Raw genomic sequence first — 24,865 nt, 5'->3', positions numbered from 1 at the left:
GTCCCAGGTTATGGACTTTGTTACTGATCTAGAATTCACAGTTCCTGATCTTGTTCAAGGAAAGGAGTATCTATTCAAAGTCTGTGCTCGAAACAAGTGTGGCCCTGGAGAACCTGCGTATACTGATGAACCTGTAAATATGTCTGTTCCCGCAAGTAAGTGCATGTCCTATGGGTTTATGCTTGGCCTGACTTTAGAGCCAGAGTTGAAGTTTGGGTGAAGGGCACAGGCTGGCAACATGGAGCTAACTTAGAGCAGGGTATCTAAGATTCACTCCCTCTTTTAAATATTACAGCGGTACCTGACCCACCAGAGAATGTTAAATGGAGAGACAGGACTGCCAACAGTATCTTCCTGACATGGGATCCTCCTAAAAATGATGGTGGCTCACGCATCAAAGGATATATAGTTGAAAAATGTCCACGTGGTTCTGATAAATGGGTTGCCTGTGGAGAACCTGTTCCAGATACAAAGTACGTGTTTGTTTGTTTTTTTCAAATCGGATAATTCTGATTCCTACCCAGTAGAATGGGTATTACCTGGGCAATATTAAATGTTAATTTCTTCACCAATAATTTCCCTACCATAGCTGTCTGCCTTTCTAAAGTTCAGCTGAGCATAGCTTTATTCAAGATTTTCATTAGTTTTGATAATAAAAAGGCCAGAAAAGAGCCAAGCACAGCTTGGTCCTGAAAACCTGACTGGGGCAACCCAGGAATGAAGAAAGAGAAGACACAACAGATAGGCATAGTAAAGCTGTGGTCCAGAGGGGTGTGCTCTCCGTAAAGAAGGAACCTTCTATGCAGTCAGCAAACTCAGCGGTTTATTCTGTATGGCAAAAAGAGGAGGGGCTCAGATGTCTCAGTGGGAGGTCTTAGTAGGAGAGTTGTAAAGACTGGGAGGAAGATACTGAAGTTGATAGTGTATATGCACTAGCCTTACTTGAAGGTCAATTGTCTGTCAACACTAGCACTTAGGCCAGAGGAAGGCTTGGCCATTTTCATGGCTCTGAGGACATGGTTGTGCTTTCAACAACCCAATTCATCAGGACTTCATCCATTCCTGATATCCTGACACATTCAGTACTTCCGCCACTCCCATAGTCCAGATATTTAATTGAAAAGCCAGTACTCTGTTGGTGGTGTGAATTTTAGAAAAATAACTCTACTATATATGATTTAGTTTTATACATGTATTACATACACATATATAAGTATAATAGATTATCTATATGACAATAAAACCCTGTGCTTTTTCTGACAGAATGGAAGTGACAGGTCTTGAGGAAGGCAAATGGTACGCCTACCGCGTGAAGGCCTTGAACAGGCAAGGTGCTAGCAAGCCAAGCAAACCCACTGAAGAAGTCCAGGCGGTGGACACACAGGGTATTTATCACTCCTTCTTGCTTGTCCATTAGGCCTCCCACCTTGTCTGCTTGAACTTGCTAACAGCTTAAATGATCTTTTCCAATTCAGAGGCTCCTGAGATCTTCCTTGATGTAAAGCTCCTGGCTGGCATCACTGTGAAAGCTGGAACCAAGATTGAACTTCCTGCCACTGTGACTGGAAAACCGGAACCAAAAATAACTTGGACAAAAGCCGATACCCTTCTGAAGCCAGACCAAAGAATCACCATTGAAAACGTTCCTAAGAAATCCACAGTGACAATCACAGACAGTAAGAGAAGTGACACCGGCACATATATCATAGAAGCTGTGAATGTCTGTGGCCGGGCCACTGCTGTGGTGGAAGTGAATGTCTTAGGTAAGGGAAGCTCTTGTTTTTTTAAGGATCCAATTCACTGTGTGGCTACTTTCTGGAACAAAACACAGGTTAAAACATGCTTTTCCATATACTACCACCCACAGATAAACCCGGACCACCAGCTGCCTTTGACATCACAGATGTAACCAATGAGTCGTGTCTTCTGACCTGGAACCCACCAAGAGACGATGGTGGGTCTAAGATCACAAACTATGTTGTAGAGAGAAAAGCAACGGACAGTGATGTGTGGCATAAACTCTCATCAACTGTTAAGGACACAAACTTCAAGGCAACCAAATTAACACCCAACAAAGAGTACATCTTCAGAGTCGCTGCAGAAAACATGTATGGTGTTGGTGAGCCGGTTCAGGCTGCTCCAATAATAGCCAAGTACCAGTTTGGTAAGATTCTCAATCTGCTAAATAAGAAAACAAAGGATTCTATGTAGACCTTGCATTTAGGTGTCAGGTAGAAAACAAATGACTTTTGATATCATTATCCTGTCTGTAGATCCACCCGGACCACCAACTCGCCTAGAACCTTCTGACATCACTAAAGATGCGGTGACACTCACATGGTGTGAGCCAGATGATGATGGGGGCAGCCCCATCACGGGATACTGGGTTGAAAGATTAGATCCTGACACTGATAAATGGGTTCGATGCAATAAGATGCCAGTGAAGGACACAACATATAGGTAAGCTCCCCATATTTCCATCATGTATTAAAACAGCAACATACATAGTTGTTGACATTCTAGTACTCTTTTTATCATGTGTGATTACACATTAAGAAATTTTAATCACTTTTATTGTCACATAATTTTTAAATGACACAAATCCCATCCAATGGCTCATATCTATTATCTATAAAATACCTAGTAACAGACAATTATAGATATAATTAAAGTGATATAGTCTGTCTAATATAAAGACTGTGACCATTAAAAACTATTTTAAAGTTATGTTAAAGCATTCTCAGTAAAATTTACATATTTATTCTCAGAGTTTAAATTAAATAGCCTCTTCTACATATAGTATATAGGTTACTACTTCTTACCACAATGTTACCTTGTCCCTACTCCAGGGTAAAAGGTCTCACCAATAAGAAAAAGTACAGATTCCGCGTGCTTGCTGAAAATCTGGCAGGACCAGGAAAACCAAGTAGATCAACTGAACCAATCTTGATAAAGGATCCCATAGGTATGTTATTTATATGATTCTCTGTGGTTGCTTTGAGCCATACATTAACACCCTTTGGACAAAACAAATAACAATGTCATTGGCTTGCAGATCCTCCATGGCCCCCTGGAAAACCAACTGTAAAGGATATAGGCAAAACCTCATTGGTGTTGAACTGGACCAAGCCAGAACACGATGGAGGGGCAAAGATTGAGTCTTATGTCATTGAGATGCTAAAGACTGGAACCGACGACTGGGTCAGAGTGGCTGAGGGAGTGCCGACCACTGAGCATTTGCTCACAGGGCTAATGGAGGGCCAGGAATACTCATTCCGAGTGAGAGCTGTGAACAAGGCTGGAGAGAGTGAGCCCAGTGAGCCCAGCGACCCTGTGCTTTGTCGGGAGAAACTATGTAAGTCCCTTGTGTGTTCCATCTGAGAACTACAATATAAGGGGAAATGTAAACCTCACTATTATCTCCATCTTTGCATCATTGTTTCATTGTAACTATAAGAACATTTGATGAATAAAATTGGAAATTTTTTCTTTTTCTTTTTTGTAGATCCTCCATCACCACCTCGCTGGCTTGAAGTGATTAATATCACAAAAAATACAGCTGACCTAAAATGGACAGTTCCAGAGAAAGATGGAGGGTCACCCATCACCAACTACATTGTGGAAAAGAGAGATGTGAGACGGAAAGGCTGGCAAACAGTGGACACCACTGTCAAGGATACCAAGTGCACAGTAACCCCACTGACAGAGGGGTCTCTGTATGTGTTCCGAGTTGCTGCAGAAAATGCCATAGGACAAAGTGACTACACAGAAATTGGAGATTCCGTCCTGGCCAAAGACACCTTCAGTATGCACTATACGCAGTCTTTGCAACAGCATTCACAGTATGTTCTTAATTTTCTCTCAGCTTTCTCTAATCATTGATTATTTTGCTTTTTAGCCACCCCTGGACCACCCTATGCCCTGACAGTGGTTGATGTGACAAAACGACATGTTGACCTAAAGTGGGAGCCACCTAAAAATGATGGCGGAAGACCAATACAGAGGTAGAACTTCAGGAGTTTTTATTAAGAAAAAAACAAACAAAAAACAAAAAGGACATTATCAACTTCGGTTTTTCTCAATGCTAAATGGAATGCTTTGTCCTTGCAACAGATACATCATTGAGAAGAAAGAAAAATTAGGTACCCGTTGGGTGAAAGCTGGGAAGACCTCAGGCCCTGACTGTAACTTCAGAGTAACTGATGTCATTGAAGGAACAGAAGTCCAATTTCAAGTTCGGGCAGAAAATGAGGCAGGAGTTGGCCACCCAAGTGAGCCCACAGAAATTCTGTCAATTGAAGACCCAACAAGTAAGTCATACTGATTAGCCAAAGGAAATTATCTAAGAACCTAATGATGAGGCCGTGGTATAAACGCCTTGCTGTCTTCCCAGGTCCTCCCTCACCTCCACTGGATCTGCATGTGACTGATGCCGGGAGAAAACACATTGCCATTGCTTGGAAACCACCAGAGAAAAATGGCGGAAGTCCTATCATAGGCTACCATGTTGAAATGTGTCCAGTAGGCACCGAGAAATGGATGCGAGTAAATTCTCGCCCAATAAAAGATCTGAAGTTCAAAGTTGAAGAGGGTATTGTTCCGGACAAAGAATATGTTCTGAGAGTGAGAGCTGTCAATGCTGTTGGTGTCAGTGAGCCATCTGAAATCTCTGAAAATGTGGTGGCCAAGGACCCAGACTGTAAGAATTCAGTGTTTTTCAACAATTAATCAGATGCACTTTCTTCCTGATCATTACATTTTGACATGCTTCCCCCCATCTCTTGGTGTTTTGTAGGCAAACCAACCATTGATCTAGAGACTCATGACATTGTTGTTATTGAAGGCGAAAAGTTAAACATCCCTGTGCCCTTCAGGGCTGTCCCAGTGCCAACCGTGAGCTGGCATAAAGATGGCAAAGAAGTTAAAGCAAGTGACAGACTGACAATGAAGAACGACCACATCTCTGCACACCTCGAGGTTCCCAAGAGTGTCCATGCAGATGCTGGAGTTTATACCATCACCCTGGAAAATAAGCTTGGCTCAGCGACTGCTTCAATCAACGTCAAAGTTATAGGTAACAATTCCATAATGAAACCTCAGACATTCTTCATATATTTCAGAAATTTGTGATGGTCTGTACAAATAGCTTCAAGAAATGGCATTTGTAAACTGAGCACTTCCTCAGGATACTTATTTCCATTTGAAAAGTAATCTTGAAGAGATTAAATTGATAAAGTCTGATTAGACTGATTTACTTTTAATTATTTGAATATAAAACACTAATTTAAATAAAATATCTAGCATGCCCAAAGATTATTTCAATGATCAATATATCTTTCTGAATTATGTAAATTCAGTTTTCCGTAGTCTTCTCCTTCAGGAATAATATTTTTTTTCTATCCTTTACTACCATCCGTGGTAGTAGCTGGAAACTAATGGGACAATTTTACTTAAAACAAAGTCTCGGGGGCTGAGTCTTCTGATTAATGGATGAGGGACAAGGATGTTAAATGTCTTTTGTTCAGAGGGATGGTAGCATAGAAAAGGTTAGCCTTTTCAAAATGTAGATAGCCAAGTTAAGTAAAGTTCACTATTAAAATTATAATTTTCACGTGTATGATAGATAGTAATTATCAATTTTATGTGTAACAGGTCTACCTGGTCCATGCAAAGATATTAAAGCAAGTGACATAACCAAGAGTTCTTGTAAGTTAACATGGGAGCCTCCAGAGTTTGATGGTGGAAGCCCAATTCTTCATTATGTCCTGGAACGGAGAGAAGCGGGGAGGAGGACATACATACCAGTCATGTCTGGTGAGAACAAACTATCTTGGACCGTAAAAGATCTCATACCAAATGGCGAATACTTCTTCCGCGTAAAAGCAGTCAACAAGATTGGAGGAGGCGAATACATTGAACTCAAGAATCCTGTTATTGCTCAAGATCCAAAGCGTAAGTTAGAACATATGATGTCTAGAAAGGAATATCCCATAGTTACTGAATTTGCTTTAAGAAGATTGTTCCTCCAGCAGTAATAGGTATTTTTCTTTGTTCACCAGAACCGCCTGATCCACCTGTAGATGTTGAGGTTCATAATCCTACAGCTAAGGCAATGACTATCACGTGGAAGCCACCCTTGTATGATGGAGGAAGCAAGATAATGGGTTACATCATAGAAAAGATTGCTAAGGGTGAGGATAGATGGAAGAGATGCAATGAACATCTGGTCCCTGTCCTGACCTACACAGCAAAAGGACTCGAGGAGGGGAAAGAGTACCAATTCCGTGTGCGAGCAGAGAACGCAGCTGGTATTGGTGAACCTTCCCGGGCCACTCCCCCAACCAAAGCTGTTGATCCAATTGGTATGTTTTATTCATGTGTGTGTGTGTGTGTTACATTTATTCTCTTTGTAAAATAAATGAAGATAGTGTTTTGTCAAGAATTAAAAAAAAATTCTGGCTTTTAATTATTACAGATGCCCCAAAAGTCATCCTCAGAACAAGCCTGGAAGTAAAGCGGGGTGATGAAATAGCACTTGATGCGACCATTTCTGGCTCACCGTACCCGACAATCACATGGATAAAAGATGAAAATGTCATTGTACCAGAAGAAATTAAGAAGCGAGCAGCACCCCCAGTTAGGAGGAAGAAGGGCGAGGCTGAAGAGGAGGAGCCATTTTCCCTACCTCTGACAGAGCGTCTGAGCATCAACAACAGCAAACAAGGAGAATCTCAGCTGCGCATCCGTGATTCTCTGCGGCCTGACCATGGCCAGTACATGATCAAAGTTGAAAATGATCATGGGGTTGCAAAAGCTCCTTGCAGTGTCAGTGTGTTAGGTAAGTAGTTAAAACTATACTTTCCAATGGAGAAAGAAAATCTATGTTAAAAGTTTTTAGCAGGGCATAAAAGTAGAAGTGTGAAAACCCATTAAAAGAAACAGCTTCAGCAAAAAATTCTCAATTTTGTCTGCTAAGCAGACACTATTGAAAAAAGATCAACTGACCTTGTTATTTGTTAGCTAATGTAATAGAAAGAAAGATTTGGAAAAACTAGACATTGTATCAAAGGCCATCCTAATATTTACATTTTCCATAGCTACCAGTTCTATACAAAATTGTAATCACGGTTCTCCTTTGTCATATTAGATACACCGGGACCACCAATCAACTTTGTCTTTGAGGATATTAGAAAGGACTCTGTGCTCTGTAAGTGGGAACCGCCTCTTGATGATGGCGGCAGTGAGATCATTAACTATACCTTGGAAAAGAAAGACAAGACCAAACCTGACTCAGAATGGATGGTTATCACCTCAACACTCAGAAACTGCAAATATTCAGTAACAAAACTGATTGAAGGAAAAGAATACCTCTTCCGTGTGAGAGCTGAAAATAGGTTTGGGCCTGGACCACCATGTGTTTCAAAGCCACTTTTAGCCAAAGATCCATTTGGTAAGGTTTCTTCAGCATCATAAACTAACCTTTTTCACCATATTATTTAATGTACAATATTATCATGATTTTGTAAAGCTATCATGTTATAGAATTCAATTTTTTTTTATCAGAACCGCCTGATGCGCCAGATAAGCCCATTGTGGAAGATGTCACCAGCAACAGTATGCTAGTAAAATGGAATGAACCAAAAGATAATGGTAGCCCCATCGTGGGTTACTGGCTTGAAAAACGTGAGGTCAATAGTACACACTGGTCTCGTGTCAACAAAACCCTTCTCAGTTCTTTGAAAACCAAGGTTGATGGCTTACTGGAAGGACTCACCTATGTCTTCAGAGTCTGTGCTGAAAATGCTGCTGGACCTGGAAAGTTCAGCCCACCTTCAGATCCTAAAACAGCTCGAGATCCAATCTGTAAGTAACTCCTTAAGAAGGCAGGATGGGAGAGTAGTCTACTCCACATTTGGAAGGCACTGGTGATCTGACCTGTGATTTCTGCATTCATCCTAGCTCCACCTGGGCCACCTGTCCCAAGAGTTGCAGATACAAGCTCTACAACCATTGAGCTGGAGTGGGAACCCCCAGCTTTCAATGGTGGCGGGGAAATTATGGGCTACTTTGTTGATAAGCAGCTGGTTGGCACAAATGAGTGGTCACGCTGCACAGAGAAGATGATCAAAGTCCGTCAGTTCACTGTCAAAGAAATCCGAGAAGGTGCCGACTACAAACTTCGAGTGAGTGCTGTCAATGCGGCAGGAGAAGGACCGCCTGGAGAAACAGGACCTGTTACCGTAGCTGAACCACAAGGTACTTCAAGTTTTCTATGGGGGAAAAATGAGTATTTCTCAATGTGGGACTATATTTTCTTCTTCCTTGCACTAACACAGAGAGCTTTTCTCCTTCAACAGAGCCTCCAACTGTGGAACTAGATGTTTCTGTCAAGGGTGGAATACAAATCATGGCTGGGAAGACTCTCAGAATCCCAGCAGTGGTGACTGGCCGTCCTGTGCCCACCAAAGTATGGACCATCGAAGAAGGGGAGCTAGATAAAGAGCGTGTTATAATAGAGAATGTCGGAACCAAATCTGAATTAATTATCAAGGACGCATTGAGAAAAGACCATGGCAGATACGTGATCACGGCAACAAACAGCTGTGGTTCCAAATTTGCCGCAGTCCGGGTGGAAGTGTTTGGTAAGAAATGTTTTGTGGTTTTTACAGGATGTTCCCCCCTGTGATGTGATCTTACTACATTGATTTTTGTTTTGTTTTGCTTACTGTTTTATTTTCCAGATGTCCCTGGCCCAGTCCTTGACCTCAAACCGGTTGTAACAAACAGAAAGATGTGTCTGCTTAATTGGTCTGATCCAGCAGATGATGGCGGAAGTGAGATTACAGGGTTTATAATTGAAAGAAAAGAAGCCAAGATGCACACTTGGAGACAACCCATCGAGACTGAGAGATCCAAGTGTGACATCACAGGCCTCATAGAGGGACAAGAATACAAGTTCCGTGTCATTGCCAAGAACAAGTTTGGCTGTGGGCCTCCTGTTGAAATAGGACCAATTCTTGCAGTTGATCCACTAGGTAAGAAAAGACTCCCACTGGGTTTACTAAATATTCTACTTAAAGATGTACCAAATATTTGCTGAGACTTATAGCTCCAAACACCCAACAGACTCAAGATTATAGACTAGCTAGAGGGCAATAAAGAAAGTCATATATCTACTAGCAATTTTAAAGGTACCATATTTGCTAAATTTCCATGTATATTTGCTTTATGTATATAAATTATGCAGTTTTCTGTGCCAAAAATTTTGGATTACCAAGTCTTATTAATAACCTACAAATAATCTAGAATCATTCACTCTTCCCACTGTTATATACTAGGGGAAATTAAATAGAACAATCTGGTAGTTGTATAGAATTTAATTTGCTGTTTTTCTTTAATATAAACATATATGTTTATATATATCTAATATAAGGCAGTTAATTACCATAGGATAAATTGCTAGGTTTTACTACATTTCTAAGAAGTCTCTACAGTCAAAGGCTAGGAAGACCCAATTAGAAAAAAATCACCAAAGAATAGGAAAAAATCCTGTAAAATCCATAAAACATTTCATTAATTTCAGATGATGGTAGAAGCCTCAGGATAGAGCTGGGACTCCCTGTTCCTATCTGCAGTAGCAATCAGCTAGGATAGGACAGGTCTACTTACACCAGTCAGAACCATTTCTTAAGGACACATAACCTTTGTGGTATTTCTTTTTTTTTTCTTTTTTTTTAATATTTTTATTTTCTATATTCTTTGTTTACATTCCAAATGATTTCCCCTTTCCCAGATCCCCCCGCCCCATATGTCCCATAAACCTTCTTCTCTCCATCCCTTCTCCAATCACCTCCCTCCTTTTTCTCTGTCCTTATATTCCCTTCCCATGCTAGATCAATCCTTTCCAGGATCAGGACCCTCTCCATACTTCTTCATGGGAGTCATTTGTTATGCAATTTGTGCCTTGGGTATTCAGAGCTTCTGGGCTAATTAATATCCACTTATCAGAGATTGCATTCCATGTGTATTCTTTTGTGATTGGGTTACCTCACTTAGGATGATATTTTCCAGATCAAACCATTTGCCTAAAAATTTTATGAATTCATTGTTTCTAATTGCTGAGTAGTATTCCATTGTGTAAATATACCACATTTTCTGTATCCATTCCTCCTTTGAGGGGCATCTGGGTTCTTTCCAGCTTCTGGCTATTATAAATAAGGCTGCTATGAACATAATGGAGCATGTGTCTTTATTGCATGCTGGGGAATCCTTTGGGTATATGCCCAGGAGGTATAGCAGAGTCCTCTGGAAGTCTCATGTCCAGTTTTCTGAGGAACCTCCAGACTGATTTCTTTGTGGTATTTCATAAATGATCTTTCCAGTGAGTCAATGTTACTCAAAGGGTGTTCAGTAACCACATCTACTATCTGGTCACAAAAGAAAAAAAAAAAAAACAAACCACCTTGCTCTCTGCTGACATTGAAAGCAGAACTTCACATACCTGTTTTCCCAGTTTTGTAGGATTAGAAGTTTTGTACGTATCCTAGGGAAACAAGATAACATACTAAATACAAAGCACACATGCACATATTCTTGATCTATTTTTAATTAATGATTCTGATGAGGCATTCACCAGGAATAAAATACCATCAGTGAGACTATCATTGTTGAGACTAGTGTGTTTGAAAATGCCAATTAAGCTATTTTTCACACAAACAGAAATAAAATACTATTTCTTATGCAAATATTTATTTCATGCTCACCATTTTCAATTGTTTTTGCATTAAGGCCCTCCAACATCTCCTGAAAGGCTCACATACACAGAAAGGACCAAATCCACTATCACACTTGACTGGAAAGAACCCCGCAGTGATGGTGGCAGTCCCATCCAAGGATACATCATTGAAAAACGCCGTCATGACAAACCTGACTTTGAAAGAGTTAACAAGCGACTCTGCCCAACCACATCATTTCTGGTTGAAAATCTTGATGAACACCAAATGTATGAGTTCCGAGTCAAAGCCGTCAACAGCATTGGTGAAAGCGAGCCATCTCTGCCTCTTAACGTAGTCATACAGGATGATGAAGGTATGGATTCCATATTTAATACCATTAAATGTACTTTATAGTGATTCGAGGAAACATCCTTAAGACTTTTGCCCTCTTTACTTCTTTTTGCAGTTCCTCCCACTATTAAGTTGCGCCTGGCTGTTCGAGGAGACACGATCAAAGTTAAGGCAGGAGAGCCTGTTAACATCCCTGCAGATGTGACTGGACTCCCCATGCCTAAGATTGAGTGGTCCAAAAATGAAAAGGTGATTGAAAAACCCACTGATGCACTGAATATAACCAAAGAAGAAGTCTCCCGAAGTGAAGCAAAGACTGAGCTTATCATCCCCAAAGCAGTCCGAGAGGACAAGGGCACTTACACAATCACAGCTTCCAATCGTCTTGGCTCTGTATTCCGCAACGTTCACGTGGAGGTGTATGGTAAGAGACTTGCCTCCCAAGTGGGGAAGAAAGCCACTTCCTGTTCATGAATGATGTCTCAGTGCCATCTACTGTTCCTTCCCAGATCGTCCATCTCCACCCAGAAACCTCGCTGTCACTGACATCAAAGCTGAGTCTTGCTATCTGACCTGGGATGCCCCTCTAGACAATGGAGGCAGTGAAATTACCCATTACATCATTGACAAACGTGATGCCAGCAGGAAGAAGTCTGAATGGGAAGAAGTCACTAACACTGCTGTTGAGAGAAGATACGGGGTAAATGCTTCCAAACTTGTGCACACTATGTGATAGCATTTTTGATATAAATTTAGAATTATTGAAGTCAAAATTCCATACAAGCAGAAGCTATTTGTTAGTTTGGCATTTATCATTGTGCATATAAGGCCACATATCACATACAATCTACCATTCTCTCTTACTTGAACTCCACTAGAAACTGCAATCATTAATGTCTTGTTTTTAAAGAGTTTTTCTTTTCCTGTCTCGCCTATGATTTAAGCTTATGTATTTATTTCTTATGGTGATCCAGCCCCATTTGCTCTGATTTCTTTACTCACCTGAATTTCTAGATCTGGAAGCTCATCCCCAATGGTCAATATGAGTTCCGAGTGAGGGCAGTGAATAAATATGGAACCAGTGATGAATGCAAATCAGACAAAGTCGTCATTCAAGATCCCTACCGCCTCCCTGGACCTCCTGGAAAACCGAAAGTCTTAGAACGTACCAAAGGATCTATGCTTGTGAGCTGGACTCCTCCTCTGGACAATGGAGGGTCTCCAATTACTGGCTACTGGCTAGAGAAGAGAGAGGAAGGTGGTGCCTACTGGTCACGTGTTAGCCGAGCACCAATAACCAAAGTAGGACTGAAGGGTGTGGAATTCAATGTTCCACGTTTGATTGAAGGTGTGAAATATCAATTTAGAGCTATGGCAATAAATGCTGCAGGAATTGGCCCTCCCAGTGAACCATCAGACCCAGCCGTTGCAGGAGATCCCATATGTAAGTACGCTTTATTTCTAGGACCCATTTCTAATGGCTAAAGTTACTAAGTAGGTGTCTTAGTCAGGGTTTCTATTCCTGCACAAACATCATGACTAAGAAGCAAGTTGGGGAGGAAAGGGTTTATTTAGCTTACACTTCTGCATTGCTGTTCATCACAAAAGGAAGTCAGGACTGGAACTCAAGCAAGTTAGGAAGCAGGCGCTGATGCAGAGGCCATGGAGAGATGTTCTTTACTGGCTTGCTTCCCCTGGCTTGCTTAGCCTGCTCTCTTATAGAACCCAAGAATACAAGCCCAGGGATGGTACCACCCACAAGGGGCCCTCCCCCTTGATCACTAATTGAGAAAATGCCTCACAGTTGGATTTCATGGAGGCACTTCCCCAACTGAAACTCCTTTCTCTGTGATAAGTCCAGCCTGTGTCAAGTTGACACACAAAACCAGCCAGTACAGTAGGTTACTCGTAAATCTCTCATATTTTTATTAGAATAGCTCATAGTGTAATATATACACAAATATACACATACATAAAATAGTTTTCAAATTCTTAAAGTTAGTGGGGGTTTTTTTAACCACAATAAACACATGCACTATAAGCTAAGAGTTCAAAAGTCTATGTCGTTAGATACTACGGAAATTGCTTTCCCCTATTAAATAGTTAAACTCTCTTGTAAAAAGTCAATAAAAAAGTCAAGTGTTAAGTATTTGTTGACAAAAACATCACATTCTCAGAATATCTGAGATCAAATAATGAAAAATCTTGCTGGATCATATATAAGCAGATTGGCTCAGAAATTAAAATAGTGATTTTAATAATTCAGTGCATTTTGTAAATAATATGGATTCTCTGAAGAAAACCCTGAACTGTTTCTTTCAGAGATTTAAGATACTTTGATGTTAGTGAGAGTAAATATATCATAAGGCAGTCATATTATTAGTTAGCAAATGAGTTTGGAACATGGACTGGACTAATCACAAGACAGGAAAAAGCTTTAAGACAAACAGACAAATGGGATAAAAGAGCTTCATTCATTGTTAGGCTCCATCAGAAAAGTGTTCTGATGTGACAAGCCAAAATATCAATTCTTCCCTGGAGTGCACTGAGACTAGTTTGTATACAAAGGTTTTCCGTGCTAGTGATGAAAGTATTTTTAATTTTCCTTTTGTAGAAAGTAAAATTTTCAGTTGTAGATCACTTTTTAAAGCAAAATTAAACTGTTGAATCTCTTCAGTAGGATTTCAGAAGTGAAATAGCTCCTCACTGCTGTGCTCACAGACTATAGATCTAAGGTGGTGAGCCATCCTTGCCCCAGGGATTCGTTTGCTTTGTTTCTGTATTAATACTAGAAGAAAATATACTCTTGTTTGTTATACTTTTCTAGCACTCCAATTGTATTATAATAAACTACTATAAATGTCTTATACAGTTATGAGTTATATATACACATAGCATTCCATTGTTTCAAAATATGACGTTTGTTCATTTGTTCCTTGTTAGACCCTCCTGGGCCACCTTCTTGCCCAGAGGTTAAAGATAGAACAAAATCAAGCATCTCACTAGCATGGAAACCTCCAGCCAAAGACGGTGGCAGCCCAATCAAAGGCTACATTGTAGAAATGCAAGAGGAGGGTACCACGGACTGGAAGCCAGTTAACGAACCTGATAAACTGCTCACTGCCTGTGAATGTGTGGTGCCTAATCTGAAAGAACTCAGGAAGTACAGGTTCAGAGTGAAAGCTGTCAATGAAGCTGGAGAGTCTGAACCAAGTGACACGACCGGAGAGATCCCTGCCACTGATATCCAAGGTACTCATTCCACTTATGTGGTCACCTTTGGGTGACACTGGGAAATCAATGTGTTAGGGTTATATCAATTACCTCTTTGAGAAATGTTAGCTGACTGCTCTCCTATTACCTGGGATATTCCAGAAGTTCCAGAGGTTTTCATTGACATCGGTGCACAAGACTGCCTGGTTTGCAAAGCTGGCTCACAGATCAGAATCCCTGCTGTGATCAAGGGACGCCCAACACCAAAATCATCTTGGGAATTTGACGGAAAGGCAAAGAAGGCAATGAAGGTAATAATTCTGTGGTTTATTCTATACCTTTCACTGAATAATCCAAAACAGTATTTAAAACACAATTGTCTTCTTTTCTAATAGGATGGAATTCATGATATACCTGAAGATGCACAGGTAAGAGACAATAGCCTATTTAATTAGGAATATGATTGGCCTTAGCAATGCTATGATCTCACTAGATGTACTACTACAATTTTATTCATATAGCTGGAGACTGCTGAAAACTCATCGGTCATCATTATCCCAGAGTGTACTCGAGCTCACTCAGGCAAATACAGCATCACAGCCAAGAATAAAGCAGGACAGAAAACTGCCAACTGCAGAGTTAAAGTCATGGGTAAGAAAGATGTTTGCAGTTCTGAAACAATCAAAACAAGTTGTTTTCACCTTCTAAGGACTGAAACTTACACTGTGGTTTGCAACCAACAGATGCACCAGGCCCTCCCAAAGATCTGAAGGTCAGCGACATCACAAGGGGTAGTTGCCGTCTCTCATGGAAGATGCCAGATGATGATGGAGGAGATAGGATCAAAGGCTATGTCATTGAGAAAAAGACCATTGATGGGAAAGCCTGGACGAAAGTCAATCCAAACTGTGGAAGCACCACCTTTGTAGTACCAGACCTTATCTCTGAGCAGCAATATTTCTTCCGCGTGCGAGCAGAAAACCGTTTTGGAATTGGCCCACCTGCAGAAACCATCCAGAGGACCACTGCCAGAGACCCAATATGTAAGTTTTAAAATACAGACTTAAGAATGAGCTACTTTGCTCACAGCAGTGCTTAATCATTCCTATAATCATTTTTACAGATCCGCCTGATCCTCCTATTAAACTCAAGATTGGTCTTATAACAAAGAACACAGTGCACCTGTCATGGAAACCTCCAAAGAATGATGGGGGCTCTCCTGTCACCCATTATATTGTTGAGTGTTTGGCTTGGGACCCTACTGGGAAAAAGAAAGAAGCATGGAGACAGTGCAATAAGCGGGATGTGGAAGAATTGGAATTTACCGTTGAAGACCTCATAGAGGGCGGGGAATATGAATTCAGAGTCAAAGCTGTCAACGAGGCCGGCGTCAGCAAGCCTTCAGCCACTGTTGGTCCTGTGATTGTCAAAGACCAGACATGTACGTATTTAACAGAGAATTTCCTCCTCTAGAGTTACGTTCTTGTATCTAATAAAGAGACAGAACACCTATCAGAGGGTCCCCATGGACTACATGTAGGCATGGACACATTATTCAATTACTTATTACCCCATTATGGACAGAATTAGCAAATACCCTCCCATATTGCTTTTACTACAAACAAGAAACATGCAATATCCTACTTTTCTACAAGGCTCTCTCATGTCAGAAATAAAAGGAATTGAAAGGAGCAGAAGCAAGAAATGTGCTTAGCGCCAACTAAAACCAATGTAGCTTTCCAAATAAGACCTTCCCTTTATTTGAGGATACCCATTTTAGTTTTGGAAGACAAGATACATATATAAATAAGCCTCTTCAAATTATTGTTACAATCTCTATCACAGTGTATTTTATTTGGTCTTGTGAATGTACCAATCCCCTTTGCATACTTACAATAAATTTGTAGAAAATAGAAAAGTGTTTGGCTTCTACCAGTAATTCTATTTCTTATCAAAAATTCACATCAGAACCTCTAAATGAGCATTGAAATGACTCAAAACTCTGGAAATTAGTAAAGAAAACATGACTGAAGTACCAGGTATAAACTGCTATGACATTCACTCTTTGCTGCCCTTTGTCAGAATTTCTGCACGAAATTAAAGCATTATTAAGGGAGAGACAATAGCACATAGATGTCCATGCTCAGATCCAATAAAGGATAGCTACATGTAACTTCCCCCAGACTAGCATAACAGGGTTAAAGAGAGACCCAGGTTTTCTATCAGCTTGAACAATGAAGTGTAACTACAGCCGACCCAAATAGGCCTCATAACCACAGTAAATTCCACTATCTGATCCTTAGTCTATTTTGCTCCTTATGTTAACATGTATTCTTGTCAATAATCTAGGCCCACCATCAATTGAGCTAAAAGAATTCATGGAAGTTGAAGAAGGAACTGATGTTAACATCGTGGCCAAAATCAAAGGTGTGCCGTTCCCAACTCTCACCTGGTTTAAGGCGCCTCCAAAGAAGCCTGATAGCAAAGAGCCTGTTGTCTATGACACCCATGTCAACAAGCAGGTGGTGGACGACACTTGCACTTTAGTCATTCCTCAGTCTCGCCGGAGTGACACTGGCTTATATTCTATCACAGCTGTAAACAACCTGGGGACAGCATCAAAGGAGATGAGACTCAATGTCCTTGGTAATGATTGTACTGTTTGGTTAAAACATAGTTTTGTTAATCATAAATAAGATTTGGTTTTAAAATTATTCAGCTAACACAATATTCTTTTTAAAATAATTTTTGTAGGTCGTCCTGGCCCCCCTGTGGGACCCATAAAGTTTGAATCTATTTCAGCAGATCAGATGACATTATCTTGGCTTCCACCTAAAGATGACGGTGGGTCTAAGATTACAAACTATGTCATTGAGAAAAGAGAAGCTAACAGAAAGACATGGGTACGTGTCTCCAGTGAGCCTAAAGAATGCATGTATACAATTCCCAAGTTGCTAGAAGGCCATGAATATGTTTTCCGAATCATGGCCCAGAATAAGTACGGCATTGGAGAGCCACTTGACAGTGAACCTGAAACAGCACGGAACCTCTTCTGTGAGTAGGACGCCATTTCCTCATATGACGTCACCCTTTTAATGTTTGTTTTTGTTTGTAATAACTTTTTGCCAATTAATATGTTTTCCTCACAGCTGTCCCTGGAGCTCCAGATAAACCAACAGTGAGCAGTGTCACTCGCAACTCCATGACTGTCAATTGGGAAGAGCCGGAATATGACGGAGGCTCTCCTGTGACAGGGTACTGGTTAGAAATGAAAGACACCACTTCAAAGAGATGGAAGAGAGTTAACCGAGATCCTATCAAAGCCATGACTCTCGGTGTTTCTTATAAAGTGACTGGTCTTATTGAAGGATCAGACTATCAGTTCCGGGTATACGCAATCAATGCTGCTGGTGTGGGTCCAGCAAGCCTCCCCTCAGATCCAGTGACTGCTAGAGATCCAGTTGGTAAGACTTTAAACCATTCTTTTAAAAAAAAAATCCTGTTTCCAAAAGTACCATGGAAATTAAGAATATCTATGTATAATGGTTCTTTCCAGCTCCCCCTGGTCCTCCATTCCCCAAAGTGACAGACTGGACAAAATCATCTGTGGACTTAGAATGGTCTCCTCCATTAAAAGATGGTGGATCCAAAATAACTGGCTATATTGTTGAGTATAAGGAAGAAGGAAAAGAAGAATGGGAAAAGGTAGCTAAAATATTCAATAAAGAAATGTGCTGTAAATGTGTTTTAAGTAGTTATTCTCACACCCATTTGTTTCTGCCTATGTTTAAAATTAAAAACCAGTAAAATAACATGATGTTAAACTAATCAGGTCAGGAGTGTAAGTGCAAAAAAGATCCTATATCAGGTACCAAAATACTTAGATAGGAAGAATAAGTTCCAGCATTCAATAGCATACTATGATGACTACAGTTCACAAGAATTTACATGTTTTATCTTTTAAAAAACTGGAAGGGTTTGAAATCTTCCAACAGGTAGAAATGACAAATATTTAAGGAGAAGGAAATGCTTATTGCCAGATTTTTATATGTAATGAATTATTATTATTATACAGTGAATATAATAATTATACTCAATTATTTACTGAATTATTATACAGTGAGTAGACAGACATGATGGATCAATTAAAACTTGAACAATCAAAAGTTGTCATGTTATTCACATATCTTTTGGTTAGGATTCCTGGAAAGATGGGACAAATGAACAGTACTTTTTTTCTATCATTTGCCACTAATTTTTAAATACAATTTTCTGATGAGTCATTCACTCGTTGTCTATAATATCTAGTCCCTAAAGCCTGAGAAGAGTAGATAGGTATGGTTATACTTGAGAGAATGATTTAAGCAGCAAGATTATATATTCAATATAATATACACATTTATATTAGAAATCCTCTAATTATAAAATGTTTGTTACTTTCTCCCAGGGTAAAGATAAAGAAGTGAGGGGAACAAAACTGGTTGTGACTGGATTAAAAGAAGGAGCATTCTACAAATTCCGTGTGAGAGCAGTCAACGTTGCTGGTGTTGGGGAACCTGGAGAAGTCACAGACATTATTGAAATGAAGGACAGAATTGGTAATTGCCAATACTTCTGATAGTTCATTGATATTTTTGCTATATACTGAAATATGGAAGTCACATTTGCCATTTCCAATTGTTTCCCAGTGTCGCCGGACCTTCAGCTTGATGCCAGTGTCAGGGACAGAATTGTGGTCCATGCTGGAGGGGTGATCCGAATCATCGCCTATGTATCTGGGAAGCCACCTCCCACTGTCACCTGGAGCATGAATGAAAGAGCCTTGCCTCAAGAGGCCGCCATTGAGACCACAGCGATTAGCTCGTCCATGGTCATCAAGAACTGCCAGAGGAGCCATCAGGGCGTCTACTCTCTTCTGGCCAAAAATGAAGGCGGAGAAAGGAAGAAGACAATTATTGTTGATGTATTAGGTAAATACTTTCCATTTGTCTGTGCAATATTTTATTTTATCTTACTTTTTTTTTCCTTCATGATAGGATTCTCACTGTGCAGCTCTGACTGGCCTAGAACTCACTGTGTGTTCTAGGCTGGCCTCAAACTCATCGAGATCTGGCTGCTTCTGCATCCTGAGTATTAGGTTTAAAGGCATGAACCACCAGAAATGCAACTTAATTTTATTTTAAATTTAATTATAATTATATCTCCAACAGTGCTATGTTGTAATAAGTCTATATTATAAATGTTTTGGAAAATAAGAGCACCATTCACAATTCACTGTCCATTTTAGAATTCTTTAAATTCTTTAACTGTTCCTTCTTATTATTTTTTATAATTCTATATTCCTGTGCTCCTACCACACATGAAGGAACTTTATTTAGTTTTAATATATTTAGTATGTATCATGTTTTGCTTGCATATATGTCTGTGTGCCATTGTATGAAACATTAAAGGAGGAGAGAAGAGGATACCAGAGCCTCTAGAACCACCATTCCCCTGTATGAACTTTTGTATGCTACATGTTTTTGACAAGATATATCACCTTAAGGCCCTCCTGTATGATTACATAGTCATTATCAAAGTGCCTTTCCTGAAAATGTTCGTGAATGTTTAAAGTTTCACCAGCAATAATCATTTTCATATCATAAAAATAATAAATAAGGATAGAGTTTTAACAATATAAAAACTTCTCATGGGGACTCTGTATTCCAAGAGAATCAGAGTGCATGATGAGCAGTATTGCAGTGTTCGTCACTGAGGGTAAAGTTCAGGTCTATCAGCTTCCTATGTGTGTTGTCTGCTTTAATCCCTGTTTGCTCAAAAATGACACTGTCCCACTTAGCACTCATAACTCAGTAGTGCCACACCCCAAACAGCCACCATTTTAATAGAATAACAGAATAAAAGGTGGATATTTCATGTGTCAGTGACTCTAAAAGCTTTTAGGTTTCAAGTCTCTAAGCCCTTTTACTCAACAACTATTACTCTAATTGGATAACTGGTATGTTTCCATATTAAAACCCCAACCTATAAAAAAAATCAAAGCCTTCTGTACCCATGAACTAACTGGTCACTCATAAAACCACTTCTCTGTTTCTCCTTTAGAAAGAGCAAAAGAGATCAAACCACTGTCTACCCCAATCTTGTAGCTCCTCCTCATGTCTCACAAATTTTCCTTCTTTAAAAGAAATTTTATTCTCTCTACTTTTTATTAAAACATGGTAGCACAAACCTACTGCATTTTAAAATATGACTGTGCTCTAATCCCAACTATTTGAGAAGCTGAGGAAAGAGAACTGTGGGATCAAGGCCAGACTAGGCAATGAAGTAAGAGCCTGAGCTAAGACAGACAGACAGGCAGGCAGACTGGCAGATAGATGATAGATAGATAGATAGATAGATAGATAGATAGATAGATAGATAGATAGACAATTTAGATTGATTAGATAAAGCAGACAGTCAGAGAGACATAGATAATATAAATTATAGAAATACAGATAGATATAGTTAAATATGTAAGAAAAAACAAACTTCATTAACAAGCACAAAAACCTTATTTTCTTTGGTTTAACAGTTTGTCTTCACTTTTAAAACACGGTAACATGTCGATTGAGCACAGGAGACAAATGGCTTAACGTGTTTTTCTCTTGTCCCCAGATGTTCCAGGACCTGTTGGAGAACCGTTCCTCTCTGACAATCTAACCAATGACTCCTGCAAACTGACATGGTTCTCTCCAGAAGATGATGGTGGCTCTCCAATCACCAATTATGTCATTCAGAAGCGGGAAGCTGACCGCAGGGCATGGACCCCTGTGACGTACACAGTCACGCGACAAAATGCTACTGTTCAGGGCCTTATTCAAGGAAAATCCTACTTTTTCCGAATTGCAGCTGAGAATAGTATTGGCATGGGCCCATTTGTTGAGACACAAAATGCACTTGTCATCAGAGACCCAATAAGTAAGTAAAATTGAGAACAAATATGATTAACCCACTATTCATTGAATACAACACTATTGTGTGCTCATGAATGTGTGCTTGAGTAAATGTACGCACATGTGTGTTATGTGTGGCATACATGTTACTCTTTTGTCAAGCACTAAGACAACTGTTTAAACATTGTATTTGTCAGTGATAAAAATGGTAGCAAAGATGATGAGTCATCAGATTCCTTCCCTGCATCAATTCCCTGTCATTGTTGTTTTGGAAGTTTCCCATTCAGTGATCTAAGTAAAAACTGAATCATTTTCCTAACTCGCAAACTCCTGACTCTAAAGATCTTTTGTTATTTAATCCAAATGAGGCTCTGCATCTGTCAGCTGAGAGCACTGGGTCCCTTGGGATCTGTTCTCACTCTAATAGTAATATGGCGAGAGCAGTTTTGAAATTCATTGAAGCTGATGGTTTTATTTTTAAAAAGTAATGCTCAGGAAAGAATATGTCTGCCACTCTTCTACATGCTCACAGTGACACTCTTTTCATTGTAATAATATTTACAGCTGTGCCAGAGAGACCTGAAGACCTGGAAGTCAAAGAAGTCACTAAAAATACCGTGTCTTTGACTTGGAATCCTCCCAAGTATGATGGTGGATCAGAAATTATTAACTATGTCCTAGAAAGCCGCCTCATTGGTACTGAGAAGTTCCACAAAGTTACAAATGACAACTTGCTTAGCAGAAAATACACTGTTAAAGGTTTAAAAGAAGGTGATACATATGAGTACCGCGTCAGTGCCGTCAATATTGTTGGACAAGGCAAGCCGTCATTTTGCACCAAACCAATCACTTGCAAGGATGAACTGGGTATGTGTATGCTATGTTTATGCTTTAAGATTCCATATCTATATCCTTAATCATAGGACTGCAAAAATGACTCCTGTCTTTAATTCTAAATTTTAGCTCCACCTACTCTTGACCTGGACTTCAGAGATAAGCTTACAGTCCGAGTTGGGGAAGCTTTTGCCCTCACTGGCCGTTACTCAGGCAAACCAAAGCCTAAGGTTGATTGGTTCAAAGATGAAGCTGATGTACTGGAAGATGATCGTACTCACATAAAGACCACACCCACAACACTTGCTCTTGAGAAGACAAAGTCCAAACGCTCAGATTCTGGGAAATACTGTGTAGTTGTGGAGAACAGTACAGGCTCCAGGAAAGGTTTCTGTCAAGTCAATGTTGTTGGTAAGTTCTATATATCAAGAATAATAGACCATTTGTCCTTTTAGAAGCAGAAGCAATGATAACATTTTGTGCTATGATATCTTTTTCTTTTTTTTTTTCTTCTGCAGATCGTCCTGGACCACCAGTAGGACCTGTTGTTTTTGATGAGGTGACCAAAGAATACATGGTTATTTCTTGGAAGCCACCTCTAGATGATGGAGGAAGTGAAATTACCAATTATATTATTGAGAAGAAGGAGCTGGGTAAAGACATCTGGATGCCTGTAACATCTGCCAGTGCCAAAACAACATGCAAGGTCCCTAAACTGCTTGAAGGAAAAGATTATATCTTCCGGATTTATGCTGAAAATCTATACGGAATAAGTGACCCTCTGGTGTCTGATTCAATGAAAGCCAAAGATCGCTTCAGTATGTAATATGGTGGGGGGAATGACCTAATGCTTGACACAGGTAATAGGAACGTTTAAACTTTTAACACACTTCACTCCCATCTGTTATAGGAGTTCCTGATGCCCCTGAGCAGCCAGTTGTCACAGAGGTCACCAAAGACTCTGCATTAGTAACCTGGAACAAGCCAAATGATGGAGGAAAGCCCATCACAAACTACATCCTGGAAAAGAGGGAAACTATGTCTAAACGATGGGTTAGAGTTACCAAAGAGCCTATCCATCCATATACTAAGTTTAGGGTTCCTGATCTTCTAGAAGGATGCCAGTATGAATTCCGTGTTTCTGCAGAAAATGAAATTGGTATTGGAGATCCTAGTCCACCATCCAAACCAGTCTTTGCTAGAGACCCAATTGGTACAGTATTAAAACATTCATTCAGATTTCATACTATCTAACTTTTCTCTGCTGTATTTTAACTTGTTTAATTTTTTTCTTCTATTATGTAGCTAAACCAAGCCCACCTATTAATCCTGAGGCAATAGATACAACATGTAATTCAGTTGATCTAACTTGGCAGCCACCTCGTCATGATGGTGGGAGCAAGATCCTGGGATATATTGTGGAGTACCAGAAAGTCGGAGATGAAGAGTGGAGAAGAGCCAATCACACTCCTGAATCATGCCCTGAAACTAAATATAAGGTCACTGGTCTCAGGGATGGTCAGAGCTATAAGTTCCGAGTGCTGGCAGTCAACGAGGCCGGTGAATCAGACCCAGCCCACGTTCCTGAGCCAGTTCTAGTAAAGGACCGACTTGGTAAGTGAAATGTTGAGATCTGCAATTGTGAAAAAAAAATAGGTGTCCACTGTATATGCAGTATTATTATTATAGTATGCATTAAGGAATCCAACCTGAAGGCACTCTCTTCATTTTAGAACCTCCTGAGCTTATACTTGATGCTAACATGGCAAGAGAACAACACATTAAAGTTGGTGACACCTTAAGACTTAGTGCCATCATCAAAGGAGTGCCATTCCCCAAAGTAACCTGGAAAAAAGAAGACAGAGAGGCTCCAACAAAAGCACAAATTGATGTTACTCCAGTTGGAAGCAAACTTGAAATCCATAATGCTGCCCACGAAGACGGTGGAATGTATTCCCTGACTGTGGAGAATCCAGCGGGGACAAAGACAGTCTCAGTAAAAGTTTTGGTCTTAGGTATGTATTTTAATATTTGTGCTACTGAAAAACTCAAATACATACTTTTTCTTGTCACTTATCTATTATTTGATACTTTTCAGATAAACCTGGGCCACCTAGAGATCTGGAAGTCAGTGAAATTAGAAAAGATTCATGTTACCTTACTTGGAAGGAACCTCTGGATGATGGTGGTTCTGTTGTAACCAATTATGTGGTTGAGAGAAAAGATGTTGCCACTGCCCAGTGGTCTCCTCTTTCAACCACATCAAAGAAGAAGAGCCATATGGCTAAACATCTGAATGAAGGAAATCAGTACCTCTTCCGAGTAGCTGCTGAGAACCAATATGGGCGTGGTCCTTTTGTTGAAACACCTAAGCCCATCAAGGCTCTGGATCCTCTCCGTGAGTTTTTCTCTCTGAATACAGAATTATTATTTGGCTAGATTTGGGATTATCACTCATTCATCATACCTTTTCTTTCAAAGATCCCCCTGGGCCACCCAAGGACCTACACCATGTAGATGTTGACAAGACTGAAGTCTCTCTTGTTTGGAATAAGCCAGATCGTGATGGTGGTTCTCCAATCACGGGATATTTAGTGGAATATCAAGAAGAAGGTGACAAGGACTGGATCAAGTTCAAGACTGTGAAAAACTTAGAGTGTGTTGTTACAGGCTTACAACAAGGAAAGACCTATAGATTCCGTGTAAAAGCTGAAAATATCATAGGTCTTGGTCTCCCTGACACCACTATCCCAATAGAATGTCAAGAGAAACTAGGTGAATTTTGGATTAGCACTTTTATATCTTCTTTAAATTATTCAT

At 40.0% G+C, this 24,865-nt stretch overlaps 1 protein-coding gene across 5 annotated transcripts in view; it reads left to right on the top strand.

Annotated features, from left to right (window-relative positions):
* Window positions 1-24,865, top strand: part of Ttn (titin) — a 269,529-nt gene that overhangs the window by 179,286 nt on the left and 65,378 nt on the right. For all 5 annotated transcript variants that reach the window (XM_052182769.1, XM_052182768.1, XM_052182766.1 and 2 more), the window contains 46 exons: window positions 8-155; window positions 296-473; window positions 1,264-1,385; window positions 1,476-1,763; window positions 1,868-2,164; window positions 2,274-2,460; window positions 2,850-2,965; window positions 3,056-3,355; window positions 3,506-3,805; window positions 3,899-4,004; window positions 4,114-4,310; window positions 4,394-4,699; window positions 4,796-5,074; window positions 5,653-5,952; window positions 6,060-6,362; window positions 6,476-6,838; window positions 7,148-7,450; window positions 7,564-7,863; window positions 7,960-8,256; window positions 8,358-8,642; window positions 8,742-9,035; window positions 10,789-11,088; window positions 11,182-11,490; window positions 11,576-11,766; window positions 12,081-12,510; window positions 14,010-14,318; window positions 14,442-14,590; window positions 14,675-14,707; window positions 14,801-14,930; window positions 15,023-15,322; window positions 15,403-15,720; window positions 16,629-16,925; window positions 17,034-17,333; window positions 17,429-17,743; window positions 17,836-17,984; window positions 18,727-18,877; window positions 18,968-19,249; window positions 20,934-21,236; window positions 21,776-22,078; window positions 22,175-22,456; window positions 22,564-22,863; window positions 22,956-23,258; window positions 23,351-23,659; window positions 23,779-24,060; window positions 24,144-24,443; window positions 24,527-24,820. In XM_052182769.1, coding sequence (XP_052038729.1) covers window positions 8-155; window positions 296-473; window positions 1,264-1,385; window positions 1,476-1,763; window positions 1,868-2,164; window positions 2,274-2,460; window positions 2,850-2,965; window positions 3,056-3,355; window positions 3,506-3,805; window positions 3,899-4,004; window positions 4,114-4,310; window positions 4,394-4,699; window positions 4,796-5,074; window positions 5,653-5,952; window positions 6,060-6,362; window positions 6,476-6,838; window positions 7,148-7,450; window positions 7,564-7,863; window positions 7,960-8,256; window positions 8,358-8,642; window positions 8,742-9,035; window positions 10,789-11,088; window positions 11,182-11,490; window positions 11,576-11,766; window positions 12,081-12,510; window positions 14,010-14,318; window positions 14,442-14,590; window positions 14,675-14,707; window positions 14,801-14,930; window positions 15,023-15,322; window positions 15,403-15,720; window positions 16,629-16,925; window positions 17,034-17,333; window positions 17,429-17,743; window positions 17,836-17,984; window positions 18,727-18,877; window positions 18,968-19,249; window positions 20,934-21,236; window positions 21,776-22,078; window positions 22,175-22,456; window positions 22,564-22,863; window positions 22,956-23,258; window positions 23,351-23,659; window positions 23,779-24,060; window positions 24,144-24,443; window positions 24,527-24,820 — 11,908 coding nt within the window. The remainder of the gene's footprint in view (window positions 1-7; window positions 156-295; window positions 474-1,263; window positions 1,386-1,475; window positions 1,764-1,867; window positions 2,165-2,273; window positions 2,461-2,849; window positions 2,966-3,055; window positions 3,356-3,505; window positions 3,806-3,898; window positions 4,005-4,113; window positions 4,311-4,393; window positions 4,700-4,795; window positions 5,075-5,652; window positions 5,953-6,059; window positions 6,363-6,475; window positions 6,839-7,147; window positions 7,451-7,563; window positions 7,864-7,959; window positions 8,257-8,357; window positions 8,643-8,741; window positions 9,036-10,788; window positions 11,089-11,181; window positions 11,491-11,575; window positions 11,767-12,080; window positions 12,511-14,009; window positions 14,319-14,441; window positions 14,591-14,674; window positions 14,708-14,800; window positions 14,931-15,022; window positions 15,323-15,402; window positions 15,721-16,628; window positions 16,926-17,033; window positions 17,334-17,428; window positions 17,744-17,835; window positions 17,985-18,726; window positions 18,878-18,967; window positions 19,250-20,933; window positions 21,237-21,775; window positions 22,079-22,174; window positions 22,457-22,563; window positions 22,864-22,955; window positions 23,259-23,350; window positions 23,660-23,778; window positions 24,061-24,143; window positions 24,444-24,526; window positions 24,821-24,865) is intronic.

This window comes from Apodemus sylvaticus, chromosome 5 (assembly GCF_947179515.1).
Source record: "Apodemus sylvaticus chromosome 5, mApoSyl1.1, whole genome shotgun sequence".
In the NCBI taxonomy this organism is placed as follows: domain Eukaryota; kingdom Metazoa; phylum Chordata; class Mammalia; order Rodentia; family Muridae; genus Apodemus; species Apodemus sylvaticus.
This window is presented reverse-complemented; position numbering and strand designations above follow the sequence as displayed.